This window comes from Sinohyriopsis cumingii, chromosome 1, assembly GCF_028554795.1.
Source record: "Sinohyriopsis cumingii isolate HCF-2022 chromosome 1, ASM2855479v2, whole genome shotgun sequence".
Taxonomy (NCBI): domain Eukaryota; kingdom Metazoa; phylum Mollusca; class Bivalvia; order Unionida; family Unionidae; genus Sinohyriopsis; species Sinohyriopsis cumingii.
Genome location: NC_142961.1, coordinates 92,449,263 through 92,473,059, shown reverse-complemented (window position 1 = coordinate 92,473,059; position 23,797 = coordinate 92,449,263). Strand labels below are relative to the sequence as shown.

The 23,797-nt window shown below is 35.1% G+C and overlaps 1 protein-coding gene across 3 annotated transcripts in view; it reads right to left on the bottom strand.

The window, feature by feature from the left end:
- LOC149807352 (IQ motif and ankyrin repeat domain-containing protein 1-like) overlaps nt 1–23,797 on the bottom strand; it is a 72,421-nt gene that overhangs the window by 31,194 nt on the left and 17,430 nt on the right. For all 3 annotated transcript variants that reach the window (XM_089965746.1, XM_089965757.1, XM_089965758.1), the window contains exons 6-9: nt 22,126–22,188; nt 8,070–8,209; nt 4,904–4,958; nt 2,566–2,658 (exon numbers count right to left, since the gene is read on the bottom strand). In XM_089965746.1, coding sequence (XP_089821872.1) covers nt 2,566–2,658; nt 4,904–4,958; nt 8,070–8,209; nt 22,126–22,188 — 351 coding nt within the window. The remainder of the gene's footprint in view (nt 1–2,565; nt 2,659–4,903; nt 4,959–8,069; nt 8,210–22,125; nt 22,189–23,797) is intronic.

The window sequence follows — 23,797 nt, the reverse complement described above, 5'->3', positions numbered from 1 at the left end:
GTTTTAAGTACACTATCTTTAGGGGCTATTAAAAGAGGAAAAATTCCGAAAGTGCAATAAATGAATTACCAAATACATAAAATGTAAAAAACAGTTATGGGCTCTTTTTTATACAATTTACCTCTGAAGTCCAGGAAGTGAAAATGACCAAGTGGAGCTAGCACTTTTTTGAGTAAGAATAAGGCAAAGCTGTATACTCTATAACCGATATTACACTCATCAATAAAGGGAATTAAAGGTCCTTTGAACAATACTTAAGATATAAAAGGTCTTTTTTAAATAGCCAGTGCAACAAGTTAGGAAACCAGGGAAATTCTTTCTCTTTAAAATTCTAACTCTATGCAAAATATGAAACTGTAGAGTGCCATCTTAAAACAAATATGAAAATTTAAGCAATTTTTTTTCTTATTTTCATGTCATTATGTATGATGTTCTGAACAAAACGGTACATTAACATTAAGGTTAAGCATGAAAATAAGCTAATTATGCGTATTTTGCTCTTGCTTACATAATATGCCTTGCATGAGTAGGGACCTTAATTATGGGGAAATTAGAAGTCTTAGAATATAGGAATAAAGTCAACTTAAATTTAAAACTGTTGCATCAAGTAAAAATAGTGTAAATGTTTCTTTTCATTTATTTGCAATGAAATTAAAAAATAAACAATGACAAAGCAAATTTGCTTTCTTCCATATTAAGCAACAAGCAAATATTTTAACCTTTGACCTTTGAGCTTTATCAATCTCATTTGTTCCATCCCTTTTCAAACTGTAAAATTTATTGTTAAAATCTCAGGAATAATTCTGGCTAGTTTCAGGTTCCTGTCTACAGTCTTTCAGTATAACATTGGTTGCTATGTTGACAAAATGTAATGTGCTTTTTTACAAAAGCTCACTTTTTATGATGGGGAGGCTGGACATATTTGAGACTGATACTAATAAATACTGTTCTGTGGGGGGAAATACAGGAGGATTATTTGAAAGGATTATTTTGATGCTTCCAGCTTAAATGTTTCAGCCATACAATCAAAATTAAATCATACAATAATAATACCTATGTGATCTTTAAGGGGGCACTCACCAGTTACTATGTACTTTTGAGAGAGTGATGTATGTAAGGTGAAGTTGTTTGCATTTAAAACATGCACAATAGAGAGAATGTTGGCATTCCTCTATGCTACTTTGATGTAAATTGGCTGACTGTGGCTGACTTTTCTTTGGATATTGTACTTGCGGAAACTGTACGTGATTTAAGTACACTGCCAATTAAAAAATCAGCCTGAATTAGTCTTCAGTGCATTATCTTTAGCAGCTATTAAAATATGGATAATTTATTTTGCCAGACTAGACCATACCAGCTTCTGAAAGTGCAATGAATGAATTACAAAATATATAAAATGTAAAAAGGTTATCAGCTCTTTTTTGACAATTTACCTCTGAAGTTCAAGAAGTGAAAATGACCAAAAGGAGTTAGCAGTTTTTTGAAAGGTGCACATCTGGAGTAAGGCCAAGCTGTATACTCTATAATCCATATTATAGCCATCAATCATACACCAAAATAAAGGGAATTAAAGGTTCTTTGAACTATACCTAAGAGATACAAAGTCTTTTTTAAATAGTCAGTATGACCAGGGAAATTCTCTTTCTTTAAAATTCTAACCCTATGCAAATAAGAAACTGTAGAGCACCACCTAACAGCCAATAGGATCTTGATTAGCGACTAGAATCAACTTTACCAGGTTTCGTTTGCTGATTTATGGCACGTCAACATACATAGGTTATTAAGTCCCAAGACAAAAAGAGTCAAGTGCTTTTCCCAAGGTCATGCCACAGTAGCTGATCCAGGCTGATCTGATAGTAGGGTTCTATTCCATACCATTTCAGACATGAGATCTGTATGCTATTCACTTAGCCATCATGGTCTTGTATCCATCAGTCAACTCTTACCACAAGCAGGATGCCTCATACAAGCAGATTATACAGCCCCAAGCCTACAGGGCTAACTTTACCTGATGACACCTGAATTCAGACTGAAGAACAGGTCACTCATTCCCTTTTATAGTCCAGGACTTCAGTCTTTAAAATGATTGCTAGCAAATTACAGCTTATGATGGCCAGGATTTTAGCATTTTAAACTGTAAAACCAGAGCCTGGATGAAATCAATGACATAGTAATAGCAATCACATACCTTGCATGTATCCAAAACCATTCAAGAAATCCGGGTTTGATACATCAAGGTACCATTATACAAAAATCTGTTCTTCAGCTTCTTGAAATAAGAAGGAAGCAAATATATGATTGTTATTGCATAATTTTTTGCTTATATGAGTTTAAATTATTTTTATCATTTATAATATATTGTACCATCACAAGAGGCCACTCCTCAGAATGGGGCTATCTTTTTATTAAACATAGATTGATTTATTAAGCAGGGGAACTCTAAGGCTTATACGTACCACAACCACACCACCCATATGACTATTTCTGCTATAATACTATGAAAATTAATGATGAAAACTGGTTCAATGTGATGAAATTACACTGATATGTACATGCAAAATTTACCTGTATTGTAAGATCTGGCCTTTCAAATCCCAAGCCTACTGCCGTATCATGCTCGGTTATTCTCTTATTCAGTTCATTATAGGCATACTCCAGCTATAAAATAAAATAAACTGCCATTTGTCACTGTTGTGCTGGAAAATTATAAACAAAAAATAATAATTTTTGGAAAACAAGAAAATGTTAATGACTATTTTGTCAAGGATTACATTTTTATTCAAAGGTGTAGCTAGCTATTTTTTAGATCTTGAGAAGACTGCATTATGTTTTATGATATAGTTTTCAAATGGAAAATAAAAAATAATATAAATTAATTAGTTGACTCAATCTTGATGATCAAATATTGTTTTTTAAAACTTGGCAATAATTCAAAGGTAATTTGCCTGAGCGCGATGACTATGTCAAAGGTTTTTTGTTTATTTTTAATATGTGGATCTGAGATTCTTGATATATTAAATATACAAGTTTAGTATGGGCTAACAGTGGAGTATTACAGATTCATTTTATGTCATTCTTATTTTATTTAGTATTGTATAATAAACAGATTTTTTTAAAAAATATCAGTGTTTTTAAATCATTTTATCTGTTCCCTGAATATCAGAGTAAAATAAAATTAGTACATTCAAAATTTACTTTTGTGCCTGGCTCATACCTTTCAATTATAATGATATTAAAATGTCAACTAACAGTGTGCATTCAGATGGACAAACTAGGTAATGATATTTTGCAATTGATACACTGCAAACTGCATTTAAATGTACCAAGCATAAGTGTTCCAAATTTTACACATGTGTCATGAATAGAAAATATTGTCACTCCTGCAAATCCAGCAATATGAAAAGCAAAATAGGATGCATCCTTATGAAGCTGCTGAGGAACCTGGGAAGGTAGATTGTTGAGCTTCTAATATCAACCCTACCAGAGCCTTTACAAATGAAAGGTCTCTCCAATAAAAGCTGGAGAATGTTGAACCAGACCTCCATCCCACAGTTTGAATAATGCAAGTCAGAGAGCAATATTGCTTTAGTACTTGGCTAGTAGGGACTTCCCTGATTATATGAACTAACATGTACAAGAAATTCATATGGTCTTGGGTTATTTCTTTGTTGTCCGAGCAGATAACCAACAAATCCAGGATAAAAGAGATTGAGTAGAAAATATCATCCTTCCATTTATTGAGTGATAAGAACAAGTGAGATCACCTTCTTCTCCCAATTACCCTTTACAGACTTTCTAAGTGGTGGACTCATTTACTTCAGAAATTCTGTCCAACTATATTACAACCCAAGGAAGGTTCCAATTATACCTAATGTCACACAAAGATTTCCACAGAAATATTTTTTCTGAGAACTTATTTGATATGAGCCAAGTGTGCAGGTTTAGCATTTCTGTGCTGGAATGGAAAACTTAGATGCAATGTTATTCCAGAAATCATGAAGATGCCAGGATTTTCCTAATAAAAGAGTCAGGAAGTCAGTTATTCAAGAGTCTCCCACTTGACAGGACTAATCAAGAAAAGCCTACACTCAGATTCTTTGCCTTGTGGATGACCTTAAGAGAGGAGTGGGGCAAAAGCTTGGAAACTAAGACCATTCCAAATCAATGGAAAGGCACTGGCTACCCTGGCCATTGGATTAGTAGCTGGGGAAACAAGGGTTGGAAACTTGGCATTACATCTTGTCATAAATATTTCCATTAGATTTCAAAAGCCAATGGCTGCAGACTGGACAGAAGACCATAGTTTGGATGGATCATTTTGTGTAAATCTGTCAATTCCATCTGGACAGTGAGTCTGCAATGACATTAAGCCAACTTGTGATGCTGCAGACTTGAAAGTTTATGTCAATTCTGACACCACCATAGAAAATCCCCAAAAGAAAGCAAAGATTTGGAAATTGTTTTGGAGACAACTGATGAAACAGAGTTGACGAATCATCAGAATTAATTTCCAGATAGCATATCTTGCTATGATAGAAGGGCAGCTTTCAGCTCTATCATCTTCAACATGTTAGTGTGTGTGTGTATATATATATACACATGGATCACTTATAAAAGTACCCAACCCCACTCAATTCTAGGAAGTAAGGCAGAAGATGGACACTGCTGCCAGTTTGCATTCATGGAAATAAAACTCCAGGCAGCTGATCTGACCTTTCCACAGTTCCTAGCACTATGTTGCCAATATGTAAAGAGTAACAAAATAATGGACTGATAACACTGTCCTGAATTGGACAATTAACATCCATATTTCAGCAATGAATATCCTTAAATTTAAAATTTCATTTTAAAAATCTGATTTTGCTATTAGTACAATCTTCAGTATCATAATTCACAGCATTACCTTTTTCTGTGCAATGTCATATTCCTTCTGTACTTCCACAAGTGCTGCTTCCAATCTATAAAATAATTCAGAATATATGTATGTATAAATAAATCCATATTACCTACTCTTCAAGTGAAAAGTGTCCACTTATGTTAAATGTAGTGTGTTGTAGGTTGTAGTCCATTTATGTGGCAAATCATGTCATTAATGTGACATCACTGCTGACACTAAAGTCTGAATCAGACATGTGCAACTTCTTCCATGGCAAGGGTTGCATAGCAATTTTGAAATCCACACCTTATGACATAAATGTAACTGGAAACAACCATGTCATGTGCCAGATTTGGGCCATAGGCCATATGTTGCACATGTCTGCACTAAAGTATCTCACCCATTAAATAAGTAATGACCAATCAAACTTTACTTCCCCCAAAGAATAACACTAGTGTTTACTAACTTTTCACTGTGGTATCTCTCTCACCTGTGGAATGAATACTGACAAATATAATTTAACTTTATACAAGCATGATCCCTTGATAGCTATTATTTCTATGGGGTGGGGATTGGGGTATGAGGGTAGTAATACTCAACATGTTCTAATCTAACTAATATTGATACACGCAAGAACAATGCCATTTAGGATCTCATATGACACTGGTTTTCTTTTAAAGGCATAAAGACTCAGAGTAGGAAACAGTCCCATTTTACCCTGCACATCAACTTATTCTTCATCTGTCTAATTACATCCCTTTGAACTCTATACCACTAAATGTAGTGAAACTTTCAAGGAATGTTGCGCACAAACCATTTCTACAAATCTCTGTTCTACCATATTTACTCAATGTATTACATGCATCTACTGAAACTTTGTTACAACTGGGTGTCAGATCTGGGTCAACTTTGTTTTACAACTGGGTGTCAAGTCTGGATTATCATTGTTTATGGCTGGGTGATAAATCTGGGTTAACTTTGTTTACAACTGGGTGACAAGTCATGGTTAACTTTGTTTATAACTGGGTGTCAAATTTAGGGTAACTTGGTTACAACTCAGTGGCAAATCTGGATTAGCCTTGTTTACAGAAGGGTGGCAAATCTGGTTTAATTTGTTCATACAGCTGGGTGGAAAATCTGAATTAGATTTGTGTACAACTGGGTGTCTAAGTTGTTGGTGTGGGCTTAATGACATATTTCAGCGCTTGACAGGATATACATGGTGGTCAGTATATCTCATGGAGGAAGAACCTTGGGGGAAAAACTGTAAAGAACAACTAACCCATGGGAAGCTACTGGCAAGCTTTTTCTAAAGCCCAAGACTAGAAACCAAGTAGATAGAGGTGAGATGGCAGTGACCTGCAGTAAAGGTGAGCATTATAGACCACTCTGTCACCTGGGGATCCTATAACTGGGTGGAAAATCTAGGTTAACTTTGTTTATAACTGGGTGCCAAATCTGAATTAACATTGTCTGCAACTGGGTGGTAAAACTGGGTTAACTTTGTCTGCAACTGGGTGGTAAAACTGGATTAACTTTGCAACTGGGTGGTAAAACTGGGTTAACTTTGTCTGCAACTGGGTGGTAAAACTGGGTTAAAACTGGGTTAACTTTGTCTGCAACTGGGTGGTAAAACTGGGTTAACTTTGTCTGCAACTGGGTGGTAAAACTGGGTTAACTTTGTTTACAACTGGCTGGCAAATCTGGAATATTTCTTTTTGCAACTGGGTGTCAGCTCTGGGTTAAATCTATTACAATTGGGTATCAAATCTGGGTTAGCTTTGTGGACAACTGGGATAACTTTGTTGACAACTGGGTGCCCCATTATACATATGCAGATATGGTTTACTATGTCAAAGGAGCTGCATTGTGTCAGGTTAAAAATGAGGACTTGAATCATTATATTTTGGGCAGGCAGTATTCACAGTCTATACTAGTCTCTGGCAAAAACACTGAAAGACAAATATGGAAACATCATATAATCCAAGTGTCCATACCCTTAACAAGACAAATAATGGAAACAACAATTTAAAGAAAAACTACAACATATCAAATAAAAACAACCAATGAATTCACAAGTAACTGAGAGTGCCAATGCAATGAAAACTTACCCCTTGCAATATCTTACTGAATATACCCTGAGATTAAAAATGAAAGTGAGAATATTATTCTGAACACAACTCTGAGGAGACAACAGATGCAACAAAAAAAGAAAAAAATGTGTAACAGAAGTTCAGTGTACTGTGATTCAAGCCATTAGGTTTAGTGGGTTTATTATCCAGCATGCACACTTTCATACATTCCCAAGTCAGTGTGGCAATGAAATTTGTTTTGGTTTAATTTCTGATTTGTCCACTTAATATTTTGATATTTCCAAGATATTACATTTCAGTGTCTTGTCTTTTGAATGTTTTGTATTGGATCTATCCCTACTTTTGCCTCAAGAAGCATGGGAAAAACAGGTGTCATTAATAATAATAATAATAATAATAATAATAATAATGCTTTGTTTATAGAGGGTGTCTCAAGAGTCAAGGACTATTCTCCCTTGAGGCCCTCTTAGGAGAGTATAACAATGCACATTACATGACGATAGCAACAATTACTGTATGTATGTATGTATGTATGTATGTATGTATGTATGTATGTATGTATGTATGTATATGGCTTAAAAGCACAATCAGAACAATCTTTGCTGTATTATATGTAAGTTTAGTTATAAAAATAAAAGATGGCATGCTAAACAAAGACAGGCATAAATCTGTAAAATATTTAAAAATATAAAATTTGTCCTCTTATGATAAGGAAGGCACACTGGACCTATGCTACACCGTGAACCCATGGGGAGGGGTATGTATCAATATGTCTTTCTCTCATATGGATAAAATGAACCAGTCCCTACCTTTCAAATACATTAGCCCTACATTTAGGTTCAATGTATCATCAAATAAAATCATCAAAAACAAATTTCTGTGAAAAAAATTTCTTTACACCAATTAACAGAACTATTTTTGCATGGGTATTTATCATATGTCTTGAGTAAACCTACAGAGATTTAAGACAGGGCAACTCCCAAAGAGAATAGGTTGCACCCCACTGAGAGCGGGGCAAGGTACAGCATCTCATAAAAAAAGCTACAGACAACACTGATGAGATTTCTTATCACTGACAGATCTTGGAAAAGTCCACTAACTTGCTCTGTTCAGCTTCTCGTCTTTTCCTCTCCTCCTCTCTTCTCATCTCTTTGGCTTCCTCCAGTTTCTGAAGCAGGACCTCAGTCTGGGAGACATCCCAGTTCTCCAGAAGATCCACCACAGCTTGAACTGAGGCTACCTGGAATAGAAAATACCATACTATGCTTAGTACAACACATCTAAATATACAATAACACCACTGATTTTCAAATATACCACAATATATTTCACAATGAGCAAGGACTAGGTGGTCAGCTTAATCTATTTGTCAAAAAGGGGGTGGGCCTTTTATTGGACAGAGTTATCTTTAGTAAATATTTGCCCAAATTGTGAAATAATTAGAATATGATTCAGCATGGTCTTATCATCAGGCATGCTTAGTCTTATCAGGCATGGGCCTATCATCAGGCATGGGTTTATCATCAGGCATGAGTTTATCACTTGGCATGGGTTTATCATCAGGCATCAGTTTATCATCAGGCATGGCCTTATCATCAGTTATAGTCTTATAATTCAGGCATGGACTTATCACTTGGCATGGGTTTATCATCAGGCATCAGTTTATCATCAGGCATGGCTTTATCATCAGTTATAGTCTTATAATTTAGGCATGGGCTTATCACTTGGCATGGGTTTATCATCAGGCATGGGCTTATCACTTGGCGTGGGTTTATCATCAGGCATGGGCTTATCACTTGGCATGGGTTTACCATCAAGCATGGGCTTATCACTTGGCATGGGTTTATCATCAGGCATAGTCTTATAATTCAGGCATGGGCTTATCACTTGGCATGGGTTTATCATCCAGGCATGGCCTTATCATCAGGCATAGTCTTATAATTCAGACATTTGTTTATCATCAGGCATGGTTTTATCATCAGGAATAGTCTTATTCATCAGACATGGTTTTATCATCACATAAATATGGTACACAGTATAAAGAGTAAGTATGATTGACTTGTGGTACAAACAAAAAAGACCATACTTTACCAAGTTTTTTCATAATAAGCTAAGGATTGAGTAAAATGATGCGGAAAATTCATGTCAATATGATTTTCAACTGGTGCACATGAAATGACATGGTGGTAAATACTGGTAAAACTAAAATATTACTTATCTCAACAAGGCAAAAAAGGACAAATCTTGATAGTAATGAACTATGTCTGACATGGAAGGATAAAAATTTGCAAATGGTCTGTCATGACAGACTACTTGGTGTTTTGGTAGATAATAACCTATAATGGACTAAACATATCAAACATATCTGTAAAAAAGTAAATTCAAGTTTATGGCTTCTCAGTAGGATAAGACATTTTCTCCCTGAAATTCACAGAAAACTATTTTATAACAGTTACATACAACCCTATTTAGACTACTGTAATTCAAATGATAAAAACACAGCAAAGCTGGCACATCTTCAAAAAAGAGCATTTGGGCTAATATGAATCCAGAAAGAAAGCAAGGAAAATTTAGCTGGTAAGTTAAAAATATTACCTATTAAAGACCAAATCCATTTGAGAAAAGCCAAATTAGTGTACAGGATCTCCAATAATAGTGCTCCTGAATATTTACAATCACTATTCCAGTATAGGCTACCTGGAAATACTTCCAACCTGCAATCCATGTCTACTAAACAGTATAAAATTCCCAAACCAAACAAGGAATTAGTTTTAAAAAGTTTCCAGTGCTCTGGAACTTTCCTCTGGAATAGTATTCCAGTTGAGATTAGAAATGCCCACTCTATTTCCTTCTTCCAAACCCAATATATCAAGTGGCTTCAGAGATGCAGCTAAAATAAATAAATTCCTTTGTATGAGGGCCTCAAGGTAGATTAGTTCTTAGCTAATTGTGCTACCCTCTTTAAATAAAGTCATTATTATTATTATTATTATTATTATTATTATTATTAATTTAGGAGGATTAGTGATTAGAAGGTTTTCAAGATGCTGACATGGTTTCCATACTTGATATCAGATTAGAACCATTTTTATTAGGACCAGACGTCATATAAAGTCTTTGGTGAAAACCCAATAATGATATACTAGAAGGAGTAGTGATAACATCTTCAAGATGGTCACAGTGGAAGCCATATTGGATTTCAGGTCTGAACAATTTTCTAAAACCAATTATACATCATATAAGAAGTCTTTTCATGAATACCCATGCTGATATGACTTTTTATTCAAGAGGAGTAACAGAAACAAATTTTCAAGATGGCTGTTGTGGTGACTATAGTGAATGTCAGATCAGCACCATTTGTTTTACAACAAGAGCCCCATGTTAATATAACCAGCCATTAAAGTGGTGCAGTGAAAACAAACTTTTCTAGATTACCAGTGTAGTGGCTATATTAGATATCTAGATGTCACTGTAGTGGCCATATTAGATATCTAGATGCCACTGTAGTGGCCATATTAGATGTCTAGATGCCACTGTAGTGGCCATATTAGACATCTGGATGTCAATGTAGTGGCCATATTAGATGTCTGGATGCCACTGTAGTGGCCATATTAGATGTCTGAATGCCACCATTTACTTTTAGGACCCACTTGGTAAGTCTGTTGATGTGACTTTCAACTCAGAAGGAGTAATAATAATAATAATAATGAGGACTTTGTATAGCGCCTAATTTTTAGAAGCTCTAAGCGCTTTACAACATTAGACAACACCTATAAGATAAAAAACATACATAATGATATGATTACAAAAACAAACACCATGAAATTAGAAAACATAGAAAAAAACATGCTGAGAATATTTAAGGTAGGAAACATTAGGTCTTTAAATTTGTTCTTGCAGTCGAAATAAGGGAGTTTTGAGAGCACTCTTGAATGTGATCACTGTGTCTTTGTGTCTAAGTTCAGTGGGCAATTCATTCCACATTGCTGGGCCCTGGTATGCAAAAGAACGCTGTCCATATGACTTTGTTTTCATAGTGGGAATAATGAGTATACGATTGTCAGAAGAGAAGTGTAAGTATCTTGCTGGTGTGTACACATGGGTGAGGTCGGATAGGTATGTTGGACAAAAGTCCGTCAGTGAAATGTAGCACAGAGAACAAATTCTGTGTTTGATTCTGGATTGAATGGATAGCCAGTGTACTCAGCTACAGAGCAGCGGGGAGGTGTGCACTGATCGTGGTACTCTAAGTATGATCCGAGCAGCTGTGTTTTGAACTTTTTGAAGTTTCTGGAGTAGATATTGAGATGAACCAGACAGAATTGAGTTACAATAGTCCAGTCTTGAAAGTCCTAATGAACACACAAGTGTTTTAGTGGCATCAACTGAAAGATATTTGCGAATGGAGCTGATGCATCTCAGCTCAAGATATGCAGCCTTGCATATGTTCATGACATGATGGTGCAATGTGAGAGTACTGCCCAGAGTAACACCTAGGTTTCCTACTGATTGTGTGAATTTAATGTTGGTGTTGCTGATATTTATTGTTTGAGGTAAAGGATGTGAATGAAAAAGTCTTTGTGTTGTGATCAGAATGGCCTCAGTTTTATCATCATTCATCTGCAGCTTGTTACATGTCATCCATGGTTTCACATCAGAAATGCACCTTTTTACACCTTGGATGGTAGCATCAACTTCAGTTGGGTGTCCAGATTTGTATATTTGGGTGTCATCAGCGTACAATTGGTGAGACACTGGATGATGATATATGACACTTGAGAGTGGCTGATGTTGTTGTTGTTGTTGTTGATGGGTTTAATGCCATTTTTCAGTACATGATAGGCTATACATGGCGGCCAGTATTAATGGTGGAGGAAGAACCCGGGAAATCTATGGAAAGAACCACCGACCCTCGAGAAGGTACTGGCAAGCTTTCTCACATACCCACATTGGCCAAATTCGAGACTTGAACCCATGCAGACAGAGGCGAGATGGCAGTGATCCGTAACGGAGAGTGCTTTAGACCACTCGGCCACTCGGGGCCCCGAGAGCCGCTGAGTGTATAGAATCAAGAGGACAGGTCCAAGAACAGACCCCTGTGGAACACCACAACATAGATCAACTGGGCTGGAGTGTATTCCATTTGCAGACACAAGTTGTGGACTCCTGTTGACCAAGTAGGACTTGAACCACAGTAAGGCTGTATCATGAATGCCAAATACATGCTGGAGACGGTGAAGTAATATATCAGGGTCTATTGTGTCAAATGCTGCAGACAAATCAAGGAGGGTGAGGACTGTAATCTTTCTGCATCCAAAGCAGAGAGAATGTCATTAACTACTTTTAGAAGAGTAGTTTCAGTACTGTGGCAAGGGCAATATGCAGATTGTACATTGCTAAAAAAAACTGTTTGAATTCAGAAGAAATACAAGCTGGGATTGAACAACCTTTTCTAAGATTTTTGATATGAATGGGAGATTAGAAACTGGGCAGTAGTTCTTTAAATCATTATGGTCTAGTGTTGGTTTCTTCAGTAGAGGCTTTACAATGGCAGTTTTGAAAAAAGATGGGAATTCCCCGGCGGAGAGAGAGGTATTAATAACATCAGTTAGTGAAGGCAATACTGGATCCAAGCACTCAAGCAGCAGTGATGTTGGAATTGGATCAAGTTCACATGACTTTGGTGCTCTCTTCGTCAGGATTGTATGTACGAAATCCATAGAGACAGGTTCAAATGCTGCTATTGGTTGCCGCTCAAATTCTGTATCCCAACAGTATGGTGACGAGTCAATTGAAATTGTGGTGTCAAGCTTATCTCTAATGGTTTGTACTTTGTCACGGAAGAAATTTGCAAACATGTCCAGAAGGCTGACTGGAGAGAAAGTAGTTGGAAGTGGTGTAGATTTGTTCCTTGACATTAGCTTGTTAGTAATCTCGAAGAGCTCTTTGCAGCTGGAACTTTCCATGACCTTAGTAGTGTAATGGGCTGATTTTGCTGCATGGACTATATTTGTGACCTTCTTCTTAGAGGCTTCATAGATCTGCTTATGAATATTGAGTCTGGTGGAAAGCCAAAGCCTCTCAGCTTTATGGTGGTCTCTTTTAGCATTGCGAAGCTGGTCCCTAACACTGCTATACATACCATGGAGAACACTTTTGAATTGATACTCTGCACTTGGTAGCTGGTGCATTTTTGTCAAGCAATGAATGCAGGCAGTTATCGAATTGTTCTGCTGTAGGAGGTAAGCAAGTTGTTAGGTTTGCTTGGATGTCATACATTAGTTTGGTTCTATTTATCATTAAGAGGTTTCTCTTAGTAGCAGATAAAGATGAAGGGTTAGGGACTGATATGTCAAGATGGCATAGGTGATCTGATGCAAGTTCATGGGATACCAGGGAGGACCGTAGAATATTATCATCAGGTCTATGAAGAATCCAGTCTAAAATGTGACCATGTTTATGGGTGGGTTGGTTAACTAACTGTTTGAGGTTGAAAACATTAATGGAATCTAGGAGTTTTTATGTGTTTGGGTTTCCGGAACAGTCAAAGTGAAAGTTGAAATCTCCAAGAATAATCAGGTTGCCACTTATCGAATTTCCATACTCCAGGAGATTCAGAAACTGCTCAAAAAAGAGAGATTCAGTCAGCTTGTTTTTTCTACTAGGAGGAGGGCAATATAGGCAGAAAAAATGGACTGACCTCCAGTGTGAGTGTGGTTTGGACTAGTTCAAATGATGTATAGTCGAAACTGAATGTTGTGGTGTGGTTAAGACGTTTGATCATGGAGTTCTTTGTGATGACAGCAATTCCACCTCCACAAGAGTTACGGAGGAACGACTTGATGGAGTAACCAGTGGGTGTTAGATCTGCACACTTGGGCTCATTGCCTGATGTTTTCAGCCATGCTTCTGTCAGGAAAAAGAGGTCAATATTCTGGTCGTTGATAAAATTAACTATTTCTGTGTGCTTTTCCGTTGGTCCTACTGATTGGGCATTGAATAATGCAATACACAGAGGTATATCTTGGATAGTTGACACAAAGGTTGATGAATTAATAGAGATTTGAATAATGTTATCTAAATTAATGGTTGAATTTTTAAATTGTTGAGCCGGAAAGGACATAAGGGAGACAACTGGAATTCTTCTTCCTGTTCTACGCTGGCCAGCTTTGAAACAACTGTTCTTTTTTCGCTTCTGTTTACATTTAGGTAATGTTGAATGTAGTCCCAATTCGTTTAGCCTAGAGCACAATGTAGTGTGGAGAGCCAAGGAGTGGTCATTTAAAGCAATTAATGAGGGTCCATCATAGCATAAACGGGTTGACTGGTGAGTATCACGTGATGGCGGTTTGTTCAAAAACAAAGGAAGTTGTAGCAGTGGAGCAAGACAGCTGAGAAAAAGTCTAATTGTTTTCGTTTTCAAAACAAGGATATGAAGAAACACATATGAACTGAACAACCAATACATAATGAACACAATAACGTAGACAAAGACAGAAAACAAGCACAGATATCATGAAAACAGCACAAAAAATGGAACAGCTGCTTCAAGCCGGTTAAGCGATAGTGGGCATCTTGAGTAAACCTAAGTAACAATAACAGGATTTCAAGATGGCTGCTGTAACTGTCATATTGGAGATCAGATCAGCACTATTTGCATTTTAGCCAACTAGATATCATAAGAAATGTTTTAATCAAACCCCATGATGATATGGCCATCTATTTCAAGAAAAGTAACAATAAGAAGATTTTCAAGAATATTTTCCTTTATAAAGCAATAATTACGAAACATAAAAAATGTAAGCATTGTAATGATAATCAACCTGAGCTGGAAACAGACAAGCTCATGTGCATATGTGACCATTAAATAAATTGTCTTCACTAAAGTCAGCATTATACATTATACCTTGAGCTGATATTTTATTTTCTTAGCTAATGTTAAATAATATGGAGAAGGAGGTAGTCTAGTGGTCATGCACACTGGCCTCAAGTGCCTGAGGTGACTGTCACAGGTTCAAAACCAGGTGGTGGCAAGAAGCCACATTTCCAAAAAACCTCCATTAGCATCATTTGCAGGCATGATTCTTAACTATTCTGATATGGCCATTAAATGGCAGTCCACTGAGTAGGGAAATTAGTCACACCCTGTTTGTGGAAAAGATCTCACCTGTGAAATTTGAAGAAAAAAGAAGGTACCTATCAGCACCACAAAGTGTGGATAGGCACACCCACCCATAATACCGGAGATATAAGGGCATGGCAGTAAACAGAATATCATTTGGAACACAAATTGGTCCCAAATAAAGCAAAGATTAAACTCATCTTGATGTTAAAGTTCATAATGTATAAGTATACAGAGTCTCATCCCTTAATCTCAAAAGACTTTATACAAAGTAGAAGGAAAAGTGTAATGGATAATGTAATGTACTAAGCCATGACCTTGACCTTGAAGATAGCTTTTGCAAGATGGTAAGCCAACTTCTCAAAAAGGCCCCATCTTACCAAAATCTAAATTTATGTTGCTGATCTGATTACAGTTTTGCATATTTTAAATGTTTAAAGCCTGTTAACCATGCCCAACTCTTGTGTTATGTCAATATATTATTACCGGTACAACCTGTTCTGGGGCCCTAGGTGGTGAAGTGGTCTAAAATGCTCACTTTTGCAAATCACTGGATCTCAACCTATGTGAATATGTGAGAAAGCTTGCCAGTAGCCTCCCATGTTTCAGTGTCTCTTACCAGGGTTTTTCCAAGGGTCTTCCTCCATTTATACTGGCCACCACATATAGCCTATGCTGAAAAATGGTGTTAAACCCACAACAACAACAAAGTGTCCTTTTCTATTGAATTACATTGCTTGTGATATCACTATATGTGAGAACAATATCCTGAAAAAGAAAGCACAAGTCAAGGCTTTATCTGCTTAAATATCACAGACTGGTTTGCTTTCATTAACTATTTTTAATCAATGAAAGAGTTATTCAAGAAATATTACAAGGAACAAATATGTCTTCTTTTTCATCACCCTTTTTAAGAATTGAGAATTATGAACTTAATTACCCTCATAAAAAAGTTTTAGTCATATGTCAATAACCATAAAGAGTTATGATGACAAAGCAAGGATAGTTAAATTGAACATATATAGCTCCAATGGACGAATAATGACCAAATAATATATCTATGCAGGTGAATGTGCTGGCAAATTATTAATTTATTCAAAACTATGTGAAAAACTGTTATCCCGGTCAGTAGTGTAAGTTCACATTCTATTAGGATGGGACCTTTATGCAAAATTGGCAGTAGTTATCCAAAACAAACCTTGTCACTGGTGCTTTCTCCATTAAATAAAAATAAATATGGACTATATTGAAAAGGTACCATTTTCTACCCCCTTTTCATGACAAATGAATAAACTATACTGAATAAGAATAGTTCATTTTCTGTCTGTTTTTATGTGATTTTTTAATAAAAATTTATGACTCATTGCCTCAGTGCATTTTTTTTAATACATATCAAATTCTTCTACATTCATTATGTTGATATATTTCTATTCCATGCCAAAAAAAGGTCATTTGAGTATGATCTGGTGGTGGAAATTACCAAGAAATGCTTCTTTCTTATGAACAAATTTATCTTCAAATTATGATTGTGGAGCAAGAACTAAAAAGTTTTACAGTCCATACATGTTTGCATTTTACATCTGTGGTATTGTTTCTACCTCAGTTTCCTCCGTGCATAAGGAAATAGAACTGCATTTTCTACCACATCTTATACTATTCCTACAAGTACTCTACTTGTAGAAGTTCCAAAGAACAAAAAGCCAAGGTACATTCAAAAGCAGCTGATCTTTCTTCCAATTATAACAGCTGCAATACTTTTTTTTAACATTGGGCCTGTGCTATAACACAAATTACATTACAAAAGGATCATCTTCAAAAATACTATAAAACATACACTTAGTCTTCTATAAAGGACATTTTTATATATTTATTTCATATTTCAAAGAAAACTATTTTAAAAATTTCAAAACCGGGAAAAATAATACAATGGTCACTGAAGAATAGCAATTCTTGAATAGTAATACATCTACCTCAAGCTAGACAGTGTAAGCCAACACATCTACCTCAAGATAGACAGTGTAAGCCAACACATCTACCACAAGTAGACAGTGTAAGCCAACACATCTACCTCAAACTAGACAGTGTAAGCCAACACATCTCTACCTCAAGCTAGACAGTGTAAGCCAACAAATCTACCTCAAGCCAGACAGTATAAGCCAATACAACTAGCTCAAGATATACAGTGCAAGCCAACATATCTACCTCAAGCTAGACAGTGTAAGCCAACATATCTACCTCAAGCTAGACAGTGTAAGACAACACATCTACCTCAAGCTAGACAGTGCAAGCCAACATATCTACCTCAAGCTAGATAGTGTAAGCCAACATATCTACCTCAATCTAGACAGTGTAAGCCAACACATCTACCTCAAACTATACAGTGTAAGCCAACACATCTACCTCAAGGTAGATAGTGTAAGCCAACACATCTACCTCAAGCTAGACAGTGTAAGCCAACACATCTACCTCAAGCCAGAGAGGATAAGCCAATACAACTAGCTCCAGCTATACAGTGTAAGCCAACATATCTACCTCAAGCTAGACAGTGTAAAACAACACATCTACCTCAAGCTAGACAGTGCAAGCCAACATATCTACCTCAAGCTAGACAGTGTAAGCCAACACATCTACCTCAAGCTAGACAGTGTAAGACAACATATCTACCTCAATCTAGACAGTGTAAGCCAACATATCTACCTCAAGCTATACAGTGCAAGCCAACATATCTACCTCAAGCTAGACAGTGTAAGCCAATATATCTACCTCAAGCTAGACAGTGTAAGCCAACACATCTACCTCAAGCTAGACAGTATAAGCCAGCACATCTACATCAATCTAGAGAGAATAAGCCAATACAACTAGCTCCAGCTATACAGTGTAAGCCAACACATCTACCTCAAGCTAGACAGTGTAAGCCAACAAATATGCCTCAATCTAGAGAGTCTAAGCCAACACAACAAGCTCAAGCTAGATAATGTAAGCCAACACATCTACCTCAAGCTAGACAGTGTAAAACAACATATCTACCTCAAGCTAGACAGTGTAAGCCAGCACATCTACATCAAGCTAGACAGTGTAAGCCATGCCTACCTCAAGCTAGAGAGTATAAACCAATACAACTAGCTCAAGCTATACAGTGCAAGCTAACATATCTACCTCATGCCAGACAGTGTAAGACAACACATCTACCTCAAGCTAGACAGTGTAAGCCAACATATCTACCTCAAGCTAGAGAGTATAAAACAATACAACTAGCTCAACCTACATAGTGTAAGCCGATTAATCTACCTCAAACTAGACATTGTAAGCCAACATATCACCATCAAGCTAGACAATGTAAAACAAATCTTCTACCATAAACTAGACAGTCAAATCCAACATATATGTTAAACCAGGCTGATCACTCAAATGGTAACATTTCTGCCAGCCACACCTCAGAATCTAACTCAAATCTCATAAGAACTTTGTATTTCTTCCAAACCTTTCTTACATGACCAATACCTCCAACCTCCCTCATTATAAATTTACAGGTCATAACTAAGTTTAGCTAATTGCTCAATTTTCACAAACAAATTTCAGCATATAAATTGGTTTGCAAATAATAATATTTCCACAGATGATGACTGTAAATATATGGGTGAGTATTCTTCTAAAGAAAATAGGTGGGTTGGGGAATGGAAGTGGGACCTATTAAACATCTTGATACCTGCAGCATGATACCACCTACTTTCCAAGTGGACCAGAATTTTTGTAAATGATTTTACACTTTGTGTCAATAGTTATCTGCATCAAATTCAGCATGATATGAAAGTTAATAGTTTTTTCTTTCTTCTTTTTTACCATATTACAAACCATGATTTCACAGTTTTAAATATGTATCATTTAACATTTTATTTTGAGATATAAAGAGACACGTGATGTTTTGGAAAACTGTCTTATGTATGGAGTATTAAAAACACCCATCTGTATTGACATTTCACATAAATCTTTTGCAATCAGTTATCATGTCTGTGAAAGTCAGGTAAGACATGCATATAGGTACCACATTGATGGATCAGATAACTTTGGTAAAGTTTGCATTCTCTTGTTTTCAGTGCAATGCACGATCTGCAGGTGATATGTGTAAATTTATCTACAAACTTCCCTTTAAAGATATTTTTATTTAATACTCTATGTTTGTTTGCAGGTGAGATGTATAATTTATCTACAAACTTCCTTTAAAATATATTTTTATTTAATATTCTATGTTTACACACATGAGTGAGAGAGAAAGAATGATTTGGGGAATTTTTGTTTATTACAACTTGACAGATGTATGCACAAAACTGTCCAATTTCATTGATAATGAAACTTTTCAAAAATGTGTCACAATTTTATTATAACGTTGAATCAATGTATTATTCTTTCTTATATCATTTCCACTGACTGTCTTTAGGGAATACAAAGATGCCAACACAGTCAATATTCACCAGGGTTGAACATAAAAAAGATGTCTCGGAGGAAATCTATATTTCCATATATAACATAGATATTTAAAGTTTTGGTTAACATTTAACTGTGTTAGTATGCATCACCAATTAGCCAGAGTATTCCTTTTAAATTATACTGAATCACCTACAAAATGTTGAGTCATAAGTATACATTTTTCAGTATCATGTGTACATTTTCCAGATGTGACTTAGGTCATTATTGGAATAAACACTGTGCATGTGCATCTGTGTGTATGCATGTCTGTTCTATCATAATAGTGAAATAAAAATGCATAATATACACCATTTATGATTTAAATATAAAACTTTTATTTTCTAACCATATGATATGGCCACTTCATCAAGTTTTATTTCAACCAGAGAAAATTCTAATTTAATATTTACTACCACTCATACCATCACTAAAGGAGTCAGAAAATATGGATCAGTCATTCATGAAAAAGCATTGGTTAGAAAAATACAAAACCAATAAAATGACAATCCTCCAATCACATCATCACACACTCAGACATATTCAAAGACAAAATATAAAACATGTCAAAAATAAACAAAATTTAAAATCATGAAATAAAAGGAGACTGAAGAAAGAACAATTCCACAATACTAAATTGTGAGATATAATAAGCTAAATGGAGGCATTATCAAAGCAGTTGTTGTCATCAAATAGCCAGATCTGAATCTGATTACAGAAGTGAAAGGCTGATGGAATAAACAGTTTCTTATAACAATCCATGTTACAACAACCCAACAATTTTAAATCTATAAACTTTGCATTTTTCTTTTAATTTTTTTTCTTCAAACAAACTATAATAATGTACAATAGCAACAAATATTAAATATTTCACCTTGTGTAGCTTTAGATTTAATGTACTGCATATATATATTTTCTGTTTTGAAAGGGGGTGGGTGGCATTTTTGTACAATGGAAAGTCAATGTGTTTTTTATTCTTTGAAAGAACCCAATGAAGACAGATATATATTTTCAAGATAAGATAAGAGTGTGTGTGTGTGTGTGCATTGCCATGAAACTAAGGAAAATTTATATAAATAACATCTTACATTTCCATGGAACAAGGGAAGTAATGCTTGTATTTTCAGTGAAGAGAAGAACTAAGAAGGCCCTAGAAAAGGCTTCATTAATAATCATATCAGCCAACAAGTCCTGCTAGGTTACCATGAATTACTAAACTCCTTTATAGTTTTAACATATCCTTTTTGCTATTTCTGATCTTGTTGCATCAATATTCTTTTTTTCTTCACATAATGTATATTAGTCACTTGTAAGTCAAGTTCAACTACAAACTGAACAAATCCAGATCTGACGCTGCAGAATTCATTGCCAATTCTGGGTTTATGCAGTTTATTAGGAGTGATCAGTAGAACAAACAATATCAACCTTATTCTGCTGGTGCATTATGAGATGGCTGATGAGAGGCTATGTCATTTGACGTTAAACTTGATTGATGCAAACTGCAAATATCAAGTAGAACATGGTAAAAGATTATGTTTGGAATAATGAGGACACATAAAGTAGGGATGGGGCATTTATCAAAGAACCCAAAAGTTTAGATTTAATATTGTCTATAATTTTTGGCAAAATAGGTATATGATAAATTTCTCTGCACTAACCTATATGAGGGTCTAACTTTAAAGCATAATAATTCATAAGCAATGCACATGAATTTTATAAGAATAAAACTGGGTTTTCATGCATGAAAGATTACAAAATAGGTCTAAAGAGAAACCTCCATATTTGACCTTCAAAGGTTTTTCTATTTTTATTAATTGCTGTCATGTTTAAGATTTGGCATCGTCAATATAAACTTTTAAAGACTTTTTTTCCTAATGTGACTTCTGTAAAATTTAGTAAAATTCTGCACAGAGGCTTTAAGAAGAATTTATTTATAGGCTTTTTAATTTTAAAAATGTTGGTCATTTTTGAAGAATCTGAATATATTTCATGCCAGGATGCCACCTGTTAAATTTGGTCAATTTCTTTTCAACGGTTTTTGGTAACTTTTTCAAAGGTTTTCTTTTCTATTTTTAGTAATAGAGGTCATGTGTGGTGACAGATTTGGAAGGCCTTCATGCCAAGATGCCTTCTGCCAAGGTTTATTAAAATTGCTCAAAGGATTCTTAAGAAAACTGTGAAAATAGCAATTGCTCATGGACAATGCACAACATGCAATGAATGGTGCATGTGTGGTGACAATGAATGATGCATGATGGATGACACCAGATGCAGAACTTGATCTTATAGCCATGTGAGCTAAAAGTCTAGAAAACTCTAATCTCTCAAAATTCAAATGAATCTTAATTTTGATTTACAACATAACAAAATAAAGAACACACATTTTTTTAATGCAGAATGAATTTTAATCTATAACATGGGACCAATCTTTTCTGCACTATTCAAAATGGGGAAATTCTGTACTAAGATATTATATATTTGGAAACATTAGAACAAAATATTTTTTTCATTGCATCACTAGTGGTCACCAAGCAACAAAAGGGGTCTACAGGACACCCTACCCATGTACTTACCTGACTGGGCATCATGCCATCTGAAGCATAAATTCTTGGATCAGCACCATTCTGAAGGAGCACCTGAAAAAAAATATTCACATTTTCCTTACTTTTGTTACTTTCAGCCATATAACATGCTCATTTATAATGAATGCTTACTGGCACATATTACTAAACCAGTTCCAATGATGCATCCTTCAAATGAAAATCAGGGTCTATACTCACTGTTATACTAACTATTATTTCAAATGACAATCAGAAATCCTGCCATGCTTGCACATTATACAATGGAAATTGTACATTTCATACACATATAAGGTAGATGTACATATCATACACCTATAAGGTAGATGTACATATCATCACATATAAGGTGGAAAGTACATATCATGCACATATAAGGTAGATGTAGATATTATACACCTATAAGGTAGATGTAGATATTATACACCTATAAGGTAGATGTAGATATTATACACATATAAGGTAGATGTAGATATTATACACATATAAGGTGGCTGTGCATATAATACACATATAAGGTAGATGTAGATATTATACACCTATAAGGTAGATGTAGATATTATACACATATAAGGTAGATGTAGATATTATACACATATAAGGTGGCTGTGCATATAATACACATATAAGGTAGATGTAGATATTATACACATATAAGGTGGCTGTACATATAATACACATATAAGGTAGATGTAGATATTATACACATATAAGGTGGCTGTACATATAATACACATATAAGGTAGATGTAGATATTATACACATATAAGGTAGATGTACATATCATACACATATAAGGTAGATGTAGATATCATGCACATATAAGGTACATATCATACACATATAAGGTAGATGTAGATAATATACACATATAAGGTAGAAGTACATATCATACACATATAAGGTAGATGTACATATCATACACATATAAGGTGGATGTACATATCATACACATATAAGGTAGATGTAAATATCATACACATATAATATAGATGTACATATTATACACATATAATGTAGATGTACATATTATACACATATAATGTAGATGTACATATTATACACATATAAGGTAGATGTAGATATTATACACATATAAGGTAGAAGTACATATTATACACATATAAGGTGGATGTACATATCATACACATATAAGGTAGATGTACATATCATACACATATAAGGTGGATGTACATATCATACACATATAAGGTAGATGTAAATATCATACACATATAAGGTGGATGTACATAATATACACATTTAAGGTAGATGTACATATCATACACATATAAGGTAGATGTACATATCATACACATATAAGGTGGATGTACATATCATACACATATAAGGTAGATGTAAATATCATACACATATAATGTAGATGTACATATTATACACATATAATGTAGATGTACATATTATACACATATAATGTAAATGTACATATTATACACATATAATGTAGATGTACATATTATACACATATAAGGTACATATCATACACATATAAGGTAGATGTAGATAATATACACATATAAGGTAGATGTAGATAATATACACATATAAGGTAGAAGTACATATCATACACATATAAGGTGGATGTACATATCATACACATATAAGGTAGATGTAAATATCATACACATATAATGTAGATGTACAT